This window comes from Erpetoichthys calabaricus, chromosome 2, assembly GCF_900747795.2.
Source record: "Erpetoichthys calabaricus chromosome 2, fErpCal1.3, whole genome shotgun sequence".
Lineage (NCBI taxonomy): Eukaryota > Metazoa > Chordata > Cladistia > Polypteriformes > Polypteridae > Erpetoichthys > Erpetoichthys calabaricus.
This window is the reverse complement of record NC_041395.2, coordinates 60,405,071-60,424,780: the sequence shown is the minus strand read 5'-3', so window position 1 is coordinate 60,424,780 and position 19,710 is coordinate 60,405,071. Positions and strand designations below refer to the sequence as shown.

The window sequence follows — 19,710 nt, the reverse complement described above, 5'->3', positions numbered from 1 at the left end:
TCACTAGATATATTCTCCAAAACTAAATAGCAGAAGCATAAAACAATACAAGACAAAATCAAACTAGCTTCTTACCAATACAGAATTTATATTCTGTAATGGAGGTCGAATGGCATCACGAATCCACCTGTAAATTTCCACCGATAACAATTTGGCCTCATCTCGTACAGCTTTTTCTCGAGATTCAAATAACTTTGGCAATGCTTTGATTATTGGCTTCAAAGTTATAATTTTTGAACCAAATTCTCTATAAGAATGGGAAAAAAAGCTTAGAAAAACAAAGCTCTAACAATAAATACAAAATTATATTAAAGATTATAGTTATGTAATTTATTACTGATATCTGGTATCTCTTATATTTCAAAAACAGCCTTATAACAAATAACATTTGCAAACTTACGTTAGTGCTTTCCTTATAGTTTCAATGCATGTTACAATAATTTTTGGATTTTTGTTATCAAATCCCTTCAGCAGCTCTTCTTGTACTTGGTCCGCTTTCTCAATTTCTATGTACATTAAGCAGATATCTATTCCCAGCTCTTTTGCTCTGGCTTTTGGCTGGTTGAAGACTTTGCATACAACACCAGAGACAACATCCCCTGTAGTTCTACAAATAAATATAAAAAAAAAACCAAAAGGTTATGAGGGGATATCTGTATTGGTAACTACAGAACAAAAGTCAAGAGTACAGTCTAGTAAAACAAACACATTGCAAACAATTGTGTAGCACATCTATATTTCTCAATTAAAATTATTCTGTTATTTCCAAGACATAAATCTGATTTTTTTGGATGTAAATTTGATATTAAATTGGTTTCACTTCAGCACTTTGATATTTTCACTAGCAATGAAACAATACGAACAAGCTGGAACAATTAACACATTTGTCAATATTAAGATTTAAATTTCATAAAATTTAATGGAACGCTCTTTCTTACAGCTCTTCCTACACTATCCCAAGTGAGGCCACACATTTTAGATATGCAAGCTTTATTTTGTAGACATCACTAGTTGTCAAAATATAAACATTAAAGATGGACACTGACAGAATAGTTACATTTTTGTTAACAAGCAAAACATTTTAATTAACCCTCTAAAATACACCCGTTTTATTCTTAACCATTAGCAGGAGAAAACCAAAAACCAAAACTAGATATAATTTGCCTATAATGAGTTATACCAGAAGAGTGGCAGTTTCATGTTTTAAAAAAGTAAATAGTATACTTTTGTATGCCACTGTGAAGTTTGTCCATCTGTAAAGACTAAAACCAAAATTCAACCCCCTTCCAAAAGAAAAAAAGGAGAGCCAGCCAACAAAGCAAATCATTGTAGCAGGAAGGAAAGAAGAGTATGCTTTTCCCCCGTTATAGCTTATTCCAAAATATTGATTAGATCCTATCATATTTTCAAAAAATTTTGAACAGATCCTGAGTGAGAACTTGACTTATCCCACCCCTGGCCATCAATTTTTTACTCTTCTGCTTTCTGGAATGTGCTGTACTTCCAGGCTCCTGAATAGTTTCACCCTAATGCCATCAAAATATTAAACTCTGCTCTACAAAGAGCTTGACTCTCCTGGCATCTTCCACCACAAAAAGAATACATATGTACATAAACTCATACTGCTTTCCTGTCCCTAAACTAATGTGTTAACGATGACACTACTACTTGTCTATGTGCAGTGCGCAATATAAATTGCATAATGTGACAATTCTAGGTCTTTACTTAGTAAATAAGCTTTAAGAATACCCTAATGTATATTTAAATGTGTAGGAGTATGGCTATATGTAAACACACATTTTATATGGGAATATGTGATAATTTTATAAATGTTGACCTTTAATTTCCTAGCTGTATTTTATCTTAAGGGTGGCACGGTGGCGCAGTGGTAGCGCTGCTGCCTCGCAGTTAGGAGACCCGGGTTCGCTTCCCGGGTCCTCCCTGCGTGGAGTTTGCATGTTCTCCCGTGTCTGCGTGGGTTTCCTCCGGGCGCTCCGGTTTCCTCCCACAGTCCAAAGACATGCAGGTTAGGTGGATTGGTGATTCTAAATTGGCCCTAGTGTGTGCTTGGTGTGTGTCCTGTTGTGGGTTGGCACCCTGCCCAGGATTGGTTCCCTGCCTTGTGCCCTGTGTTGGCTGGGATTGGCTCCAGCAGACCCCCGTGACCCTGTGTTCGGATTCAGCGGGTTGGAAAATGGATGGAGGGATGGATTTTATCTTAACTGTGTTATGTATTTTTTTTTCTCTTTTCTTTTTTTCTGTTTATGAGAATCATCAGGGATGACAACTCAGTTTTGTTGCATTGTTGTGCAATGACAATAGTCCTTATTTATTATGATTAAAAATCAGGAAAAGGCACCGTCCTTAAAACTAACTGCAGTAAAAAGCCAATCACGTACCTCCAGGTTCAACATTTTGAGTTTCAGTGGAGTCTACTGCCTCATCTTGACAAAGTGAGATATATGTCGTGAGGGACCAGGATGCCTTCAGTTGGGAAGGACAGGGGGAGACAGCAAGAACAGGGTACTGTCTCCCGCTGAATGCTAGATGGCAGCCCCCCTGGGAACTAGAGTTTTGGTTCAGGCCTGTTGGGTTCTGTGGGTGCCATTAGGAAAATGCTGTGGGGGTTTAACAAGCCTTATTTTATGGGGCTCTCATTTTACCCTGAAGTGCTCCCAGTCTAAGCCTATGGGACACCAGAAGTACTTCCATGGATTACTTAAAAAGGAGCTACCTTTAATTTGTGAGATAAAGAAAAAAATAATAAAAGAATGATCCCCCCACTAGCAAGCCATAAAATTAAATTAAGCCTGTTATTGGCAAACAATGGCCTATAAGCAAACTGAGCAGTAACTGCAGTCATGCAGGGCCAAGCTTGGGCACAATCACCTTGAAGATAGTAATTTAAAATGACAACAGTCAAATAGCATCCTAATAAGTGCATGTCAGCTCTGAAAGTTTGGTTCAGCCAATTTCATTTTTGCTAAAAATATAATAGCTCAAGTTAGCTCTTTTAGGGCGGATGTCGACAGGAGGGGTTGAGGGCGAATGTCGACAAAAGTCGACATCCAGGGATAGAGGGCGAAAATCAGCTGTTAATGGCGACAAAACTCACTGTCACGTCGCAGGCATTCCCTCTGTGTTTGGAGGAATGCTAGACTCGTTGACTCGGCAACTAATCCTTGCGTGTGCATGAGTTGCGAAATGTAAACAATGGCAAGATGGCATCGACATGTCACAAGGGAGCGAAGCGAGTGCAGAAAACACTCGGCAGACAATGTTTTGCGCATTATCGCGGAGTCGGACTCTGATTTTTCAGAATCGGATTTTATTGACAGTGATCAGGAGATCGAACAAGAGAGTGAGAAGCCGGCATCAGCTGATCGGACACCAGCCGATGCCGTGCCAGCTGAGCGCATTTGCGTAGCCGATGCATCTACGGCAAGGTTCGCGTGGGAAGAATACACAGACATTGATCCGTGGAAGCCGAACTGGCTACCGGACTTCACAAGACGGCAACTTGCTGTTGGACACGACAGATCACCAGCTGTTGAACTACTTCAGGCTGCTCTCTCCTGATGCCGCTTTTCAGCTGCTGTCAGACGAGACAAACAGGTAAGCAGAGAAATTTTTTGAATCGCGGGCTGCGCTTACATCGCATTCTCGTTTTTCAAAGTGGAAACCCACAACAAAAGACAAGATGAAGCGCGCTGTGGCATTACAAATAGAGATGGGACAGAACTGGTGATATAACTTCAGGGAGCATTGGTCCAAACGTACTTTGTCCCCTGGTGGCTTTGGACAGGTTATGCAGCGTGATGACAGGTACGTAATGCTGCAAAGTTTTATTCACTTCTGTAATAAACAGAAGCAAATCCCATGGGGAAGCTACCCAACCAGAGCGCTATTACCTATTAAATAAAACTCCTCAAATATATTGTGAGCACGGGGGCTGTTCGCACCCCTAGAACAGGGGTGGGCAAAGTCATTCCTGGAGGGCCGCAGTGGCTGCAGGTTTTTGTTCCAACCCAATTGCTTAATAAGAAGCACTTATTGCTCTGGAAACACTTCTGCTTCATTTTAGTTATCTCCCTCATTAAGATTTTGAACCCTTATTGCTTATTTAAATCTTAAACAGCTGCATTCTTGGTTTTTAATTGCTCCTTATTAACAATAAGATGCAAATGACAAAAGAAACCAGCAGTTATCCATTTTGCTTGTTACCCTTTACACCTGTGTGTATTTATCATGCACTATTTGGTTTAATTAAATACTTGGAAGGAAAGAGAAGAGAGAAAAGTGAAGGATTGGGAATTACCCATCCGTTTTACACTTCAAAGTATTTGGATGATATCCTTAGAATGGACGAAAACATCTAGAATATGAGAATGACTTGACATAGCAGAGTTAAAGCACTAACAAGCCATGAAATGTAATTATTGGCAATGATTGTTTTCTAATTAAGCAACTGGGGGGTTGGAATAAAAACCACTGCGGCCCTCCAGGAATGACTTTGCCCACCCCTGCCCTAGAAGATACGTCCGCTTCTCAAAAAACACTGAAAGATTACCTTCACATTGCTCTCTTTCTTGCTGGGCTTAAATGTGGCTGTTTTGTCAAGCGATATGCTTCCTGCATGGTGCTTCGCATACTTAAAAGATCAAACCGCACGTATTGATTTTTGATTGTGTTTCTCTCTCTCTCTCTCTCTCTCACTCTGACATACTCTGCTCCTGACGGAGGGGGGTGTGAGCAGGGGGGCTGTTCGCACCCCCTAGACGATACGGACGCTCATCTAAAAATGCTGAAAGATTATCTTCATGTTGCTCCCTTTCTTGCAGCTGGTTTGTCAAGCGATATGCTTCCTGCATGGTGCTTCGCATACTTAAAAGCCCAAACAGCCCTATGATTTCCGATTGTTTGCTTTTATCTCTCTCTGACATTCTCTGCTCCTGACGCGCACTCCTTTGAAGAGGAAGATATGTTTGCATTCTTTTAATTGTGAGACGGAACTGTCATCTCTGTCTTGTTATGGAGCACAGTTTAAACTTTTGAAAAAGAGACAAACGTTTGTTTGCAGTGTTTGAATAAAGTTCCTGTCTCTCTACAACCTCCTGTGTTTCTGTGCAAATCTGTGACCCAAGCATGACAATATAAAAATAACCATATAAACATATGGTTTCTACTTCGCGGATTTTCACCTTTTGCGGGGGGTCCTGGAACGCAACCCCCGCGATCAAGGAGGGATTACTGTAATTATGACGTTAAAGTGATATTAAAACTAATTAAGGAAATGGGTGCCTGTGCTAATAAAAGCCGGCTTGGAGTCTTCCACGCATTTACAGTAGTATACTTTTACTATATATGATTATATGCAACATATTGGCATTCTAGCAACATCGATTCATGGAAAATAAAGGACCATACCATACTTGGCATGTCTTGAAGTACCACCAGTGGTACGCGTACCAGTTTGAAAACCGTGGCACTATTGCACATTCCACGCTAGGGAGAACACTGGAATACGAATAATATGAATAATGTTGCATCCGTGCCACAATGTTTTCCGAAATGTACTATAAAAGGTCATAAAATGAATAATTCCAAATATATATACCTATGTCTGTTTTTTTGTCAGTGTGGCCATAAGGTGCATACTAATTCAGAGTAAGCAGGATCACTAAATAAAATTGAATAAAAAAATCAAGTGACAATGAGATACGAATAAGGCAGATTCACCAGCGTTTGTGTGTCAGCTTTTATCCATCCAGATCAGAGAATTTCCTGTTCGATTGTCTCAAACCACCACTCACATGTACAGTTATTCCCAGTTTCAGATAAAAAGTAACAGCGTCAGATCCCTGTGGGGGCGGTAGTATGTATCGTGATAGTGACAGAGAATAAAAGTTAAAGAAAAAAAAAAACAAAACACGGTAACTTTTACAAGTACTATACATTTACAGTGGCTGTTACAAATGCCTATCAAATGTATATATTTATCTATACTAATAAAAGGCAAAGCCCTCACTGACTCACTCACTCATCACTAATTCTCCAACTTCCCATGTAGGTGGAAGGCTGAAATTTGACAGGCTCATTCCTTACAGCTTACTTACAAAAGTTAGGCAGGTTTCATTTCGAAATTCTACGCGTAATGGTCATAACTGGAACCTCCTTTTTGTCCATATACTGTAATGGAGGAGGCGGAGTCGCGTATCGCGTCATCACACCTCCTACGTAATCACGTGAACTAAAAACAAGGAAGAGCCCCAAAGAGCGCTGAAGAAAACATTCATTACACAACTGAGAAGGCACAAGAGAGCGGCTCACGTGAACTGACTGAATGCAGCACGAGTGATCACTTCGAAACTGCGGAAACAAAGCACGGTGTAAAACACAAGTTTAAATTAAGTTTAATGAGAAACGCTACCGCTGCCGTTTGCAATACCATATTTGTGAGATACAAGTTTAATGAGAAGACACAAGGTATAAACGAGACTTTGGATGACTTTGTAACGGATTAAAAATTGCTGTAGCGAGAAACTTTTAAGTGCCGGGTCTTAGCTAACATTAAATAAAGCCGTGGACATCGCAACATCACACAAGACAGCGGCTCACGTGAACTGACTGAACGCAGCACATCGGAAACAAAGCACCGTGTAAACCTAAAGTTTAAATTAAGTTCATAGACCTACAAAAGACTGCCATTGATTTGAGGCAAGATTGCTTTTCTCCTGTACAACTATACGTTGCATTCTCAAGAGTGTGCTTGCACGGCTTGGTCATATTACAACCGGAGTGCTGAACTGACAACGTGGTATACAAACAGAACTATAACAATCGTAATAAACGAACAGAGGACAACCCGTGGATTAAATAAAAAGGCTGACCTTATATGCCGTTCATTTATAAAACAGCGGAGAGGGAGATAGATAGATGTGTGTGTGTATATATATATATATATATATATATATATATATATATATATATATATATATATACACATACACACACACACACATATATACAGTATATATGTATGTATATATATGTTTACATAACCTCTTTAACACACTACTTCTCCGCTGCGAAGCGTGGGTATTTTGGTAGTCTATATATATAAAATCCCTACGTGCGTCCAGGTGTCCGTGTATGGGTGTCTTCTGGTGAAGTGCGCATGCGCGGTGCGATATTACTGTCAGAGAAAGTTAGAGGCGTTTTACGGAAATACAAAACCAGTATTACTGTGAGAGGAAATTAAAAGGTACACAATACAGTGATGCATATTACAGCCACATACAAGCCAGTATTACTGTCAGAGGAGATTAAAGGCATATTACCGACGTGCACGCCTGTATTACGGGCAGAAAAAATTAAAGGTATATTATGGACGTACAAGCCAGCGGACATACAAGACGGTATCCTTCAATAAGGGCGCGCACAAAAAGGCGAGCCTCAAAAGGGCAACCTCAATTGGGTGCAGCAAATAAAGGCGCGCATAAATAAAGATCTGCACCTTTGTTGCTCTTCACATATTCCAGAGCCATTTGAACTAAATTATCTACGAACGCCTTTATTCGCCACGCTCAATTGAGGTCGCCCTTTTGAGGCTCGCCTTTTTGTGCGCGCCCTTATTGAATAGAGCCGTACAAGACAGTATTACTGTCACAGAAAATTAAAGACACACAATACACGGCTGCAGCCCACGAAGAACGGTCAGCTCAGCAAGTAAACATCAACAAAAGAAAGGCTGAAAGAAAAAATACGACCAACAAAAAGAATGAGGTCAAAGTCCCTTGCCATCTAATATAGACTGTTCCTACTAATGTTTATGCACTACTGTTCTAGTGCCCGTTATTGTAACGGGCTAAATGACTAGTTGTATAATATTAGCAATAAGAGCAACTCACTACTCAAAACGGTAAATATACGAGGCAGTCAGGATCGAACCGGGGGACTCGATTATAATTCAGCAATTCCTACCACTGTGCCATGGAAGCTATTGTATCATCCTTGAACCTTTTGTGAAAGAGTTTATTTGATCTTTGCACTTCAGGCTTTACACATTATATAGCTTATGTATACATTTTGTCATTTATTACTAAAATATGAAAAATGTTTGTTTTAACGATGTATTTTTTGGGTAAGTTAAATGCACTTTTTTTGTTTAACACTAGAATTACCAGAGCCTACGAAAAAACTCGTAAATCCGTCCCACCTTAAATCACGTCTTAGATCCGTTTGCACCTCTCCGCCAGAGTCCTTTGTCATCTAAATGTGCTGATAAACACTAGCTACTAGCAGCCAGCTATTCCATCCCCCCACCGACTTAGAATGAACTTCTCTCCTAGCTCAAGCCTTGCCTTGATTTGATTACCTGGGATTGAAGTGGAGTTTTACAGTGGAAATAATTCTAGCGTTATTTGGAATACACGCATTTCATGTGTGTTCCATTTCTATAGTAGGCTGTGCAAACACATTTTTAAAACAGAAACGTTTTTCATATTCTAATAGTAAATGACAAAATGTAGGCATAAACTATATAACGTATGAAGCCTGAAGTCCATATATCAAAGAAACACTTTCACAAAAGGTACAAATAAGAGAACACGTGCGCTTTCATTCAAAAAATGTAAAAAACAAAAGCCGCGTTAGCATGCCACATTGACACACTTATTACAACCGCCGCGGTGGCGTAATGGTATCAGCTCCTGACTGGGGATCAGAGGGTGGCGAGTTCGATCCCGCACCGCTCCACTTCGAGAAATGAACTGCATTTATTCTTACAATTTTAGAACAACATAAATTTGATTTCAGTCTGTAACAGCCGGTGTAACTTATGATACTGGTAAAGGTTAGCTTTTTTTTTTTTTTTTTAAATTCACTTTTCATTCTCGCAGTTGCATTCAGAATCAATCCATACAACCCCATCTGACACAGCTGGTTTCACATAAAGAAAAGTGCACTTTTATTCAAGACTATAACCGAAGAATAAAGAAAACAAGTTACAGTTGGTGGTTGATACGACAGCTTGCGTGGTGCAATGTTAAGAACTGCTGATTTCCGATCCGTGCTATATAAAATCATCACATTCAAATATTAACAGTTCCCACACCCCCAAGGTCCGCCATTCCTACATTTACGACATGTGTACTTGTTGCAGTGTACACACCTCTCTGTGCTATGGTTCCTATTACAGTGAATGAGCACCTGACACTGTACTTTCTTCCCTGGGGGAAGCTGAGGTCTTAGAACGGAAGTTTGTTGATGCTGTATCATCTTTTCTTTTTCCATCGCCTTTTCCTGTAAGAAGCGACGACGAAGTTCCTCTGCAAGGTGAGCCATGAACACTCTTCTTTTCTCAGCGGACCCCGTGCATGCCTTATACAGTACGTGTGCGTTCATCGCTGCTAGGTCAAGGATGTTGTAGAACACAGCAACCAGCCACCTGCGTGTTCCTGTTCACACTGAACAAGCACGCGCCTTCTGGTCCATGATGTCAACGCCACGCTGGGGAAAAAAGAAAGACAAATATATGTGACATTTTGAAGAAATCATTTTATCACCAGAATAGCACCAGAATACTTCGTCACACTAATATGTTTTTCATTAGCATACCTTCATGTGGTTGTAGTCTGTGACCGTGTTTGGTTTTTTTTTTTTTTATCTTGCCCAATCTCCACATCATGATGCATTGTGCTGAGAATGCAGACAGACTTCATCTTTTTGGGCACATACACTGTCAGCATGGCACTGGGAGATCTAAACACCAGCGTGGAGAATTGTTTGTGTACTGAACTGACTTTAGCTGCAGGTGGAAGTTCCCGTCGCACTTTATTCATGGTGCCAAGCAGAGTTGTATTGCGGTGCAGCAGTCTATTAGCCAGCGAAAGTGACGTGAAGAAGTTGTCTGTTGTTACGGTTCTGCCTTTGTCCAGAAATGGCTCCATAAGCTTTATGACCACAGACTCGGAAAGTCTTTCTCCCGTGGGACGACTGGGATCTTTTCCTAAATAAGGAGTGGCATTGCACATGTACTTTGTCTCCAAATCTGCCGCAATCCAAAAAGGCAGAACCGTAACAACAGACAACTTCTTCACGTCACTTTCACTGGCTAATAGACTGCTGCACCGCAATACAACTCTGCTTGGCACCATGAATAAAGTGCGACGGGAACTTCCACCTGCAGCTAAAGTCAGTTCAGTACACGAACAATTCTCCACGCTGGTGTTTAGATCTCCCAGTGCCATGCTGACAGTGTATGTGCCCAAAAAGATGAAGTCTGTCTGCATTCTCAGCACAATGATGTGGAGATTGGGCAAGATAAAAAAAAAAAAAAAACCAAACACGGTCACAGACTACAACCACATGAAGGTATGCTAATGAAAAACATATTAGTGTGACGAAGTATTCTGGTGCTATTCTGGTGATAAAATGATTTCTTCAAAATGTCACATATATTTGTCTTTCTTTTTTCCCCAGCGTGGCGTTGACCTCATGGACCAGAAGGCGCGTGCTTGTTCAGTGCGAACAGGAACACGCAGGTGGCCGGTTGCTGTGTTCTACAACATCCTTGACCTAGCAGCGATGAACGCACACGTACTGTATAAGGCATGCACGGGGTCTGCTGAGAAAAGAAGAGTGTTCATGGCTCACCTTGCAGAGGAACTTCGTCGTCGCTTCTTACAGGAAAAGGCGATGGAAAAAGAAAAGATGATACAGCATCAACAAACTTCCGTTCTAAGACCTCAGCTTCCCCCAGGGAAGAAAGTACAGTGTCAGGTGCTCATTCACTGTAATAGGAACCATAGCACAGAGAGGTGTGTACACTGCAACAAGTACACATGTCGTAAATGTAGGAATGGTGGACCTTGGGTGTGTGGGAACTGTTAATATTCGAATGTGATGATTTTATATAGCACGGACCGGAAATCAGCAGTTCTTAACATTGCACCACGCAAGCTGTCGTATCAACCACCAACTGTAACTTGCTTTCTTTATTCTTCGGTTATAGTCTTGAATAAAAGTGCACTTTTCTTTATGTGAAACCAGCTGTGTCAGATGGGGTTGTATGGATTGATTCTGAATGCGACTGCGAGAATGAAAAGTGAATTAAAAAAAAAAAAAAAAAAAAGCTAACCTTTACCAGTATCATAAGTTACACCGGCTGTTACAGACTGAAATCAAATTTATGTCGTTATTCTAAAATTGTAAGAATAAATGCAGTTCATTTCTCGAAGTGGAGCGGTGCGGGATTGAACTCACCACCCTCTGATCCCCAGTCAGGAGCTGATACCATTACGCCACCGCGGCGGTTGTAATAAGTGTGTCAATGTGGCATGCTAACGCGGCTTTTGTTTTTTACATTTTTTGAATGAAAGCGCACGTGTTCTCTTATTTGTACCTTTTGTGAAAGTGTTTCTTTGATATATGGACTTCAGGCTTCATACGTTATATAGTTTATGCCTACATTTTGTCATTTACTATTAGAATATGAAAAACGTTTCTGTTTTAAAAATGTGTTTGCACAGCCTACTATAGAAATGGAACACACATGAAATGCGTGTATTCCAAATAACGCTAGAATTATTTCCACTGTAAAACTCCACTTCAATCCCAGGTAATCAAATCAAGGCAAGGCTTGAGCTAGGAGAGAAGTTCATTCTAAGTCGGTGGGGGGATGGAATAGCTGGCTGCTAGTAGCTTGTGTTTATCAGCACATTTAGATGACAAAGGACTCTGGCGGAGAGGTGCAAACGGATTTAAGACGCGATTTAAGGTGGGACGGATTTACGAGTTTTTTCGTAGGCTCTGGTAATTCTAGTGTTAAAGACTACGTGCACTTTAGTTTGTTTTGTTTAATGTATTTCCTTTTTATTGTGATGGTCACACTAATATAAAAACATCTGATTATTTTTAAATTCATATATTTCACTGGTTATTTTAATTTGATTATTATTAAATTTTAAATCGTGTTAATGCAGAGACATCAGGGTGACATTCACAGGTGGACAGATGTGAGCAGATCAGGTAAGACATGCACTGGAGCCCAGAACAGGATGTGCAACCACAGGTCGCAGGCTTCAAAATAGTCGGGCATGAAATAATCGTGACTAATCAAAAAAATTGAATGATTAGGTGACTACCAAAATAATCATTAGTTGCAGCTAGATAGATAGACCACCGGCGACTGGAATGAAAGAACTACTCGCAAAATACAAAATCAAGTCACATTGGCGACCATTTTAGTCGCCATCTAGAGCCCTGAATCAGTGTGTATTTTCTTCATGATTTAAGTACTTATTTTAGGATTACATGTTTTAATGGTAGATGCAATTAAATTGCGTAAATTGCAAACTATCCCCAGTCCTAATGTATATTAAAAATAACAGCAGCCATAGCACTGACTCCTTAGTAACACCACTCTTAACATCAGCTAATTTTTATACGGTTCCTGGCACAATAACCCTCTGCTTCCTGTATCTGAGACAATTTTGTATCCATCTACAAATCACACCCTGAACTTCCACTTTTTAGTTTGTCACCCAACCTCTCATGTGGTACATCATCAAACTCGCACAATATAGGACTTTAGGTTATATACATGAGAAAAAAAGCAGCTGGGGGAAAACCAAAACAAAAAATACTGTTAAATTCACCAATATTTACAAGAATTAGCAACTATAATATTAAAATAAACCTATAAAGTAAACTCAAACAAGATGCTAACATTTTGTAAAGATGTAAAGCTTTTTTTTCGTTCTGCATTTTCCTTATAAAAATCAATCATAATAAATTCATAACTAAAAATGCTACTTTGCTACCAAATACAAACATCAGTCTTACCTTCCGGCAACATTAGCGTTTTCTATATATGCAACTGCTGCTTCGAGACCTTTCAACTGAGCTACAGCATTTGAGTCTGTAACAAATTTTTTAATTAATCCAAGGTATTTGGACCATTCTGCACTCTTTTCATCTTCAATCCTCTGAAATAATTTGAGTGCTTCCTCATAACCGTTCAGTCTTGCTTTCCAGATCTGCAAATATTGAAATTGGGCAAGTTTCAGTAATACTGAAAGTCTAACAAAGATTGTATGAAGACATACAATGCAGTTTTAACTGCATTTTATAAATAATTTTTAAAATATTGTACCTGTAATAATCAGATATTTAAAGAATACAGTTAACTACACACAAGACAAGGGATATATCATAATACAATGATATCTGTGAAAACAGATCACTACATAACATTTTTTGAGGAATATACCACTACACACTGCACTAAAAAAAGCATATTATAGCAATAATTACCTGTGTGCAGCTCAAAACTGCATGCATATATGTTGTACGCCAACAAAAAACAATCTTTCCTCCTTTGACCCATTCAGCTCTGTGAAAACTTTCACAAATTTGAGTGCATGTGTCCAAATGGTGAATTACAGTGTGGAGATTATATACATTTAAAAACAAAACTATCATAAAGTATCTATCTATCTATCTATCTATCTATCATAGTGATAATTAAAATGAAAGCTGCATTAAACTGTAATTTGAGATTCTATTAATAATACAGGAGGGTATTACTCAACTTGGATTTAGCTGTAGATAACCCAAATGAAAAAGGAATCATTCGGATTATGCTACATGGATGCATTATAAGGAGTTTATGAAAGTTGCTGCTGACTAGGAGCAAAAAAAAAAAAAAAAAAAAATACACAGCCAGGTAGCAAGTGGGGGTTAGCATTGTTGCCTAATGGGTAAAGGGATAATGTTTCTACAGGTCAGCAAATGCCATTTAGATGAAATCTTGACAGTATAGCAAAATACTACTTCCATATTAAGTTAAAATATGTACAGTACTGAGTGATTACCAACAACTGTCTAAATACAGATTTCACTAGATCATTAAAACTAGTATTTATGAGTATTAAAACAAAGACTAGCTTTCTGAATTTACTTAGAATCAGAAATATGGATGGCAGTATATATGCAATGGTACAGCCATGAGACATAAAGGGGAAAAATGTTAAAGATGACCAATGCACCCGAGTAACAAGTGGGATTTACATTTGCTATGCACTGTTCTCATTCTTTAAAGTATAGTGTAAATAAATGGAGCACAATTACAGACTTCTAATGAAAATATTTCACATTAAAAGTTAAAATATATGGGGGTAGGATAGGGAGGAGATCTGAATATTCCACAAAATTTGACTAATTTCTTTAGATTAGAGAATACTTTATTTGTCCTTAAAGGGAAATTAAAATGCTACAGAAGCTCAAAAAAACATTATATATATATATATATACACACACACACACACACACACACAAAAGCAACAACTGGAAATAAATCACAATGCAACCAATTAAATCTTTAGTGAGGTGTAAAGAAGGCAATTGCAGCATGGAAGCCACCAAACATCATTGGGCGGGAGGCTTTTGTATGTAAAGAATAGGCAAAGACTCCAATACAGAGGTGCAAGAAGCTTGAAAATGCTTATTAGAAAGTTTTAAAAGTTAAAGGATGCTCCACAAAGTACTGATATTGCGTGTTAAAGATACACATGAACATTTGTGAAAATAATTTTTTTAATTTCAACTGAAAGTCAAGTCAATTTATGTTCTCAGAATAACTCATATGTATCAATAACATTTTGTGCTGTTCAATTAGGCTCTTGTTGTATACTTTACCCTGATTCATGTCACTGTAATATATCTTTTGAGGACAGAATATTTCCCACTGCAACTATACACATAACCTGCATATACAGTATACGTTATATACATACACAAACTGTACATATTAAAAACAAAGGCACAAAAACTTATAACATGAATAACAAAGCTGCTACTCTCAATAAAAAAGAGTTGAAGGCAGGAGTAAGAGGAGATCAGACATGCTCAGATTGTATCACAGCTTTTTATTAAAATGCAATAACACATTGATTTCTCCTGTATGAAACAATTAAAAAAAATTACCTTATGTTCACATTTCTGATCAATTGGCAACTTCATCCATTCACTGTCATCCCCCATTCTGAAATGTCTTTTAGACTCTCCTAATTAAAAGAAAAAATTAACATGGTCATTACAAGTCAACAAAAAACATCCAATTTTATATCTACCTTTCCATAATCAATATTAAGCTTTATTTACAGCAGATAGTGGTTCAGTACTAATAATAACAACAACAACAACATGGAGCTCATTTTGCCACAAGTTCGGCAAAATCACGGAGATATTTGTGAAATTCACCAAACTCTGTAAAATGCATTGAAGTTAATAGGTAAGAAGAAACAGAACTTGTTTTTGAGTGGATCAAAATGGTGCAATGGTCCTTTAAGAGTTCCTGGGGGCTATGGAAAAATCTGCCAATTATGTTGGACTAATAATGGTGGCAAGATATGTGATCTGGGCTGTTAGGAAGCAGTGTCAACTACCAGCCACTGTGATTCAAATCAAAAAAGACACTGATGGAATGAATACCACAAAGAAAATACAACAAACAGCAACAGACCAGCAATAAGGAAAACAAAGTATAGATCATTGCACTCGCATAGTTCCAATCTTGAAGGGCAATGCCATAAAATAGGGGCGTGGGACTGGCTCATTCCTTTGATTGACACAGCTCTGGGAGAAGCTAGAATATCTGTTTTGTTTCTGATTTATCTGTTCATCATGAAGAAAAATGTCTTGTAAACAGTAATAAATCTTTTTGTTATTTCTCAGCTAATCAGTTTTCTGAAGAGTGGAGAGGAAGATGATGGGCACCTTTAAGGCTTGTAGTTATGGCTAATTTACCTGTGTCCTCTTAGTGAAATTAGTGCAGTTAGAGATTGGGGGGGTATTGTGCGGTATGTCCAACATGACTTTTTTTTTTTTGCCATATCAGCATCACTTTCACAGAAGGCATTTGTGAAAGCTCTGTGCTGGCTGCTAAACTTCTGTGATGTCATGCTGGCCTCACAAATCATGTGGCACTTGGGGAAAAACATGTTTGCCTAAGCCCCTTGCACAGTGATTTTTCAGGACAATTTCAGGGAAAAAAAAAAAAACAAAACAAACAAACAAAAAAAAACAAAACAAATTGCACCAAAGACCACTAGTTACAAAGAAAATGTTTTCAGATTCAATATAATTCATACAGTTCTGGTTACCATTATTGGCACCCATTAACTAGTACAACAAGTAGAATCTCTCCTGCGAAAACAAATTAGTGAAACAGCTATGGTCTACAGACACTCATGTTTGGTACTGAGCTGCAAATGATAAAACAAAAATTTTAAACAATAGGAGGAAAAAATAGAAAAACAAAGACTGCCATGACACTGGTATTGGCACTCTTTAAATCAATGTGAAAAAAAAATTACATGCAACTCATTTGGAATAAACTGGAAACCTCCCCTGCGATAAACTGTCAGTGCTTACAGGACTGTAATTAGCCAATGAATGGATAACATTAGTACTTTAAAAAGCCTCATGTAATTCCCTGTTCCTTTTTCACAATGGAAAATGGAGCTCTCCAAGAACATCAGAAATTATATCAATCAAACATAAGGCTGCTAATTAGTCCAAGTCCATCTCCAAAATCCTTGGTATCCCGGTTTGTTACTTATAACATTAAGAAGTTTGCTAAGTATGGAGCTGTCAAAAATATCCCTGGTCATGGAGGAAAAAGATACATTGATGGGGAAAGTCGATGGTTGGTGTGAACATAGGAAAAAAAAAAAAACACCATGTAAAAGACCTGAAGGCTGAGCTACAGCAATCTGGAGTAATTGTTTCGACACATACTATGCGCCACACACTAAACCAAAAAGGGCTTTATGGGCAAAGGCCAAGGAGGACCCCACTGCTTAGGAAAAGATATCAAAAAGAACTGATCTTTACCAGAGAGCACCTGGACAAACTACCATCTTTCAGGTGGAATGTTCTGTGGACAAACAAAACCAAACTACAGGTTTTTGGCAATGCATACCAGCAAATTGTTTATAGATGGTGAAATGAAACTTAAGGGGGCGGAGAACTACCTACAGTTATGCATGGTGGAGGATACAGACTGTTGTGGGGCCGATTTTCCGGAGGCCTTGACCGTATCACAGGAATCATGAAATCAGTGTTACTAAAGAATTTTAGAGCAAAATGTGCTACACAGTGTAAGACAGCTAGGTTTGAGTCAAGGATTATGAGTTCTCTAGCAAAGATAAAACACCGAAAGCACAAATCAAAAAACACACAAGAATGGCTAAAAAGGAAAACATGGACCATTTAAAACTGACCAGCAATGAGTGCTTATTTCAATTCCATTGAAAATCTGTAGAAAGAGCTGAAATCTGCTATTGGTGAAAAGGAATCCCGCAAACATTCAAGAGCTTGAACAAATTGCCAAGTAAAAGTGGGAGAAAATTCCACCAGACAGGTTTAAGAAGCTTATACTGTAGATGGTTACTCTGCCTGGAGGCAGGAATCACTGCCAAATATTAAGGAGGGGTGCCTTTATTACTGTCCATGTCAAATTATGTTTTTTGGTTAAAGTACTCTGGGTATTCAATTAAAATATTCTAATGATACAAATTTGGTACATTTACTCAACAAGTTATGCAAAAAATGAAAGGGTTCCAATAATGGTGACCAGGGGCCTCATGGGTAAATGGTGCGTGCTTACAAAAATGTTGCGCACGCCTGTTTTTATGCATCATGATGTAAGCGTGGAAAATTAAAGTTAATGTAAAGCCACGCACATTCTCACGCCAGCTCAATCCACTGCGTATTCAAGTTTTCGACTTGGTTTTGCAAACTGGCAGCACCCAGCGTCAAAGCAGTGCTGTTCTTGTGTGGTTTCCCTTTCTGTTTTAGATTCACATCTCTGATGCTGCTTTATCAAATAAACTGAAATGAACCACATTGTTTATTAGTTTAAGGCATCCAATTGTAATCAACCTGTAACAATATAATGGTCCATGGAATGTCCATACTATTTCAAATACCGTAACGGCTTTAACATTTTTACTCTCAGTGCACCACCGAGTATTTAACCCACTGTATCAGAGTATGGAATCACAGTTCTACAGCAACTGATCGGAAAGAGGATTATCGGGATACAGCATCTACCACATGCTGCCTTAGCCATGTGCACATTCAGTCCATTTGACCTGCTCCCATACAGATAATGCTTCAGAGCCTTTCCTGTAGGGAGGTCGTGGTTCAGAAAACTTCACCACAAGAGCTCTAAACGCACTATCATTCCATCAAGTGTCCCTGGTACCACTTTTTGTACAATTACCGTACTGTAAACTTACACTACAGTTGTGATATTGCATAACCTGAACCACTTTATGAACCATTTCACTATCTGCACTATATGAACATGTATATTGTACTTATCCACATTACTAACCGAGAATGGTAAACCGGATGGACGCAGGGACATCCGGCCATGGGCCGTGGACGCAAAAGACGTACTGCGCAGGCGCCCCAAGAAATGAGGCGCCGCGACCACAGGAAAAAGGAGTCAGACGCCGGCGACGCACACAGCGCCGCACGAAATGGGACACACACACACAAAGAGGAGGATTCCACAAGCCCCTAGCACACACAAAAAAAGAAGCCGCTCGCGCCCCACAAATCCCACCCCCACCTCCAAGCAACCGACGGGACACACACAAAGAGGAGGATTCAACAAGCCCCTAGCGCACAAAAAAAGAAGCCGCTCGCGCCCCACCAATCCCACCACCCCCTCCAAGCAACACCCCCCCCCCTCAGACGCCCACGACACACAAAGCCCCCCTCCAATAACTGAAATAAGAAATGAGGCCACATGCCCCTAGAAAACCAAAAAGAAAGGAGTCAGACGCAAGCGCCACATAGCACACGAAACGGCACAAGCAAAACATACACGTCAAGGACATCAACGACAGACACCTGCTAAATGATTGCGCCAGTTAGCTGACAACGCGTTCAATAATAAGTACACTATTCATGAAAATTCATTGGAATTAATGAATGTCATTTGCAATCATTGTCATTCACTTCCCTGAAGAAACAACTGGCAATACAAGTAATGAATTTACACGTTATTGTCACAAGGGTCAAATTAGACTGCCTCCTTTACATTCATATCCTGCATATCTACAGAAGCTTCTAACTAACGAAGTACCTGAAAGTAAAAACTTTACGAACTGCATTAGATCCTACAATAGTTCATTTGCTTTTGCATATACCGGAGTAAATATCAGGCCACCAAAAGGCAATGGCCCATACTGCTTTCGCGTATGTGGACAAATATTACATCGCATTGGAACAGTGCACCCTGAAACAAATCAAGAATGCAAATATGCACAAATCACGTCGGCACCTACAACGCACTTCTGAAACCGCGGAAGAAAAAATGTCTCGGCTCCAAAAACATGTCACTCCTTATTCAAAATACCGGTCCCAATCACAGAAACATTGGTATCCACTATGAAAATGAACAGTAACAATGCACGTGACATCCGTCTTGCCACACTATTAATTATAGATGAATATACAATGGCATCCAGTCACTCAACGCCATTGATAAACTTCTACAAACGATGATAAATAATAATATTCCCTTTGGAGGAAAGGTACTGTTATTAGGAGGAGATTTTAGACAGTGCTTAACTATTGCTCCACATGCAATGCGCTCAGCTATTGTTCAGTCCACCTTAAAATATGCGA

General features: G+C 39.2%; 1 protein-coding gene across 1 annotated transcript in view; it reads right to left on the bottom strand.

Moving 5' to 3' along the window:
* Positions 1 to 19,710, bottom strand: part of ckap5 (cytoskeleton associated protein 5) — a 112,837-nt gene that overhangs the window by 68,280 nt on the left and 24,847 nt on the right. The window contains 4 exon segments of the mRNA XM_028793839.2: positions 76 to 247; positions 401 to 607; positions 12,847 to 13,040; positions 14,989 to 15,068. Coding sequence (XP_028649672.2) covers positions 76 to 247; positions 401 to 607; positions 12,847 to 13,040; positions 14,989 to 15,045 — 630 coding nt within the window. The 5' untranslated portion in view covers positions 15,046 to 15,068.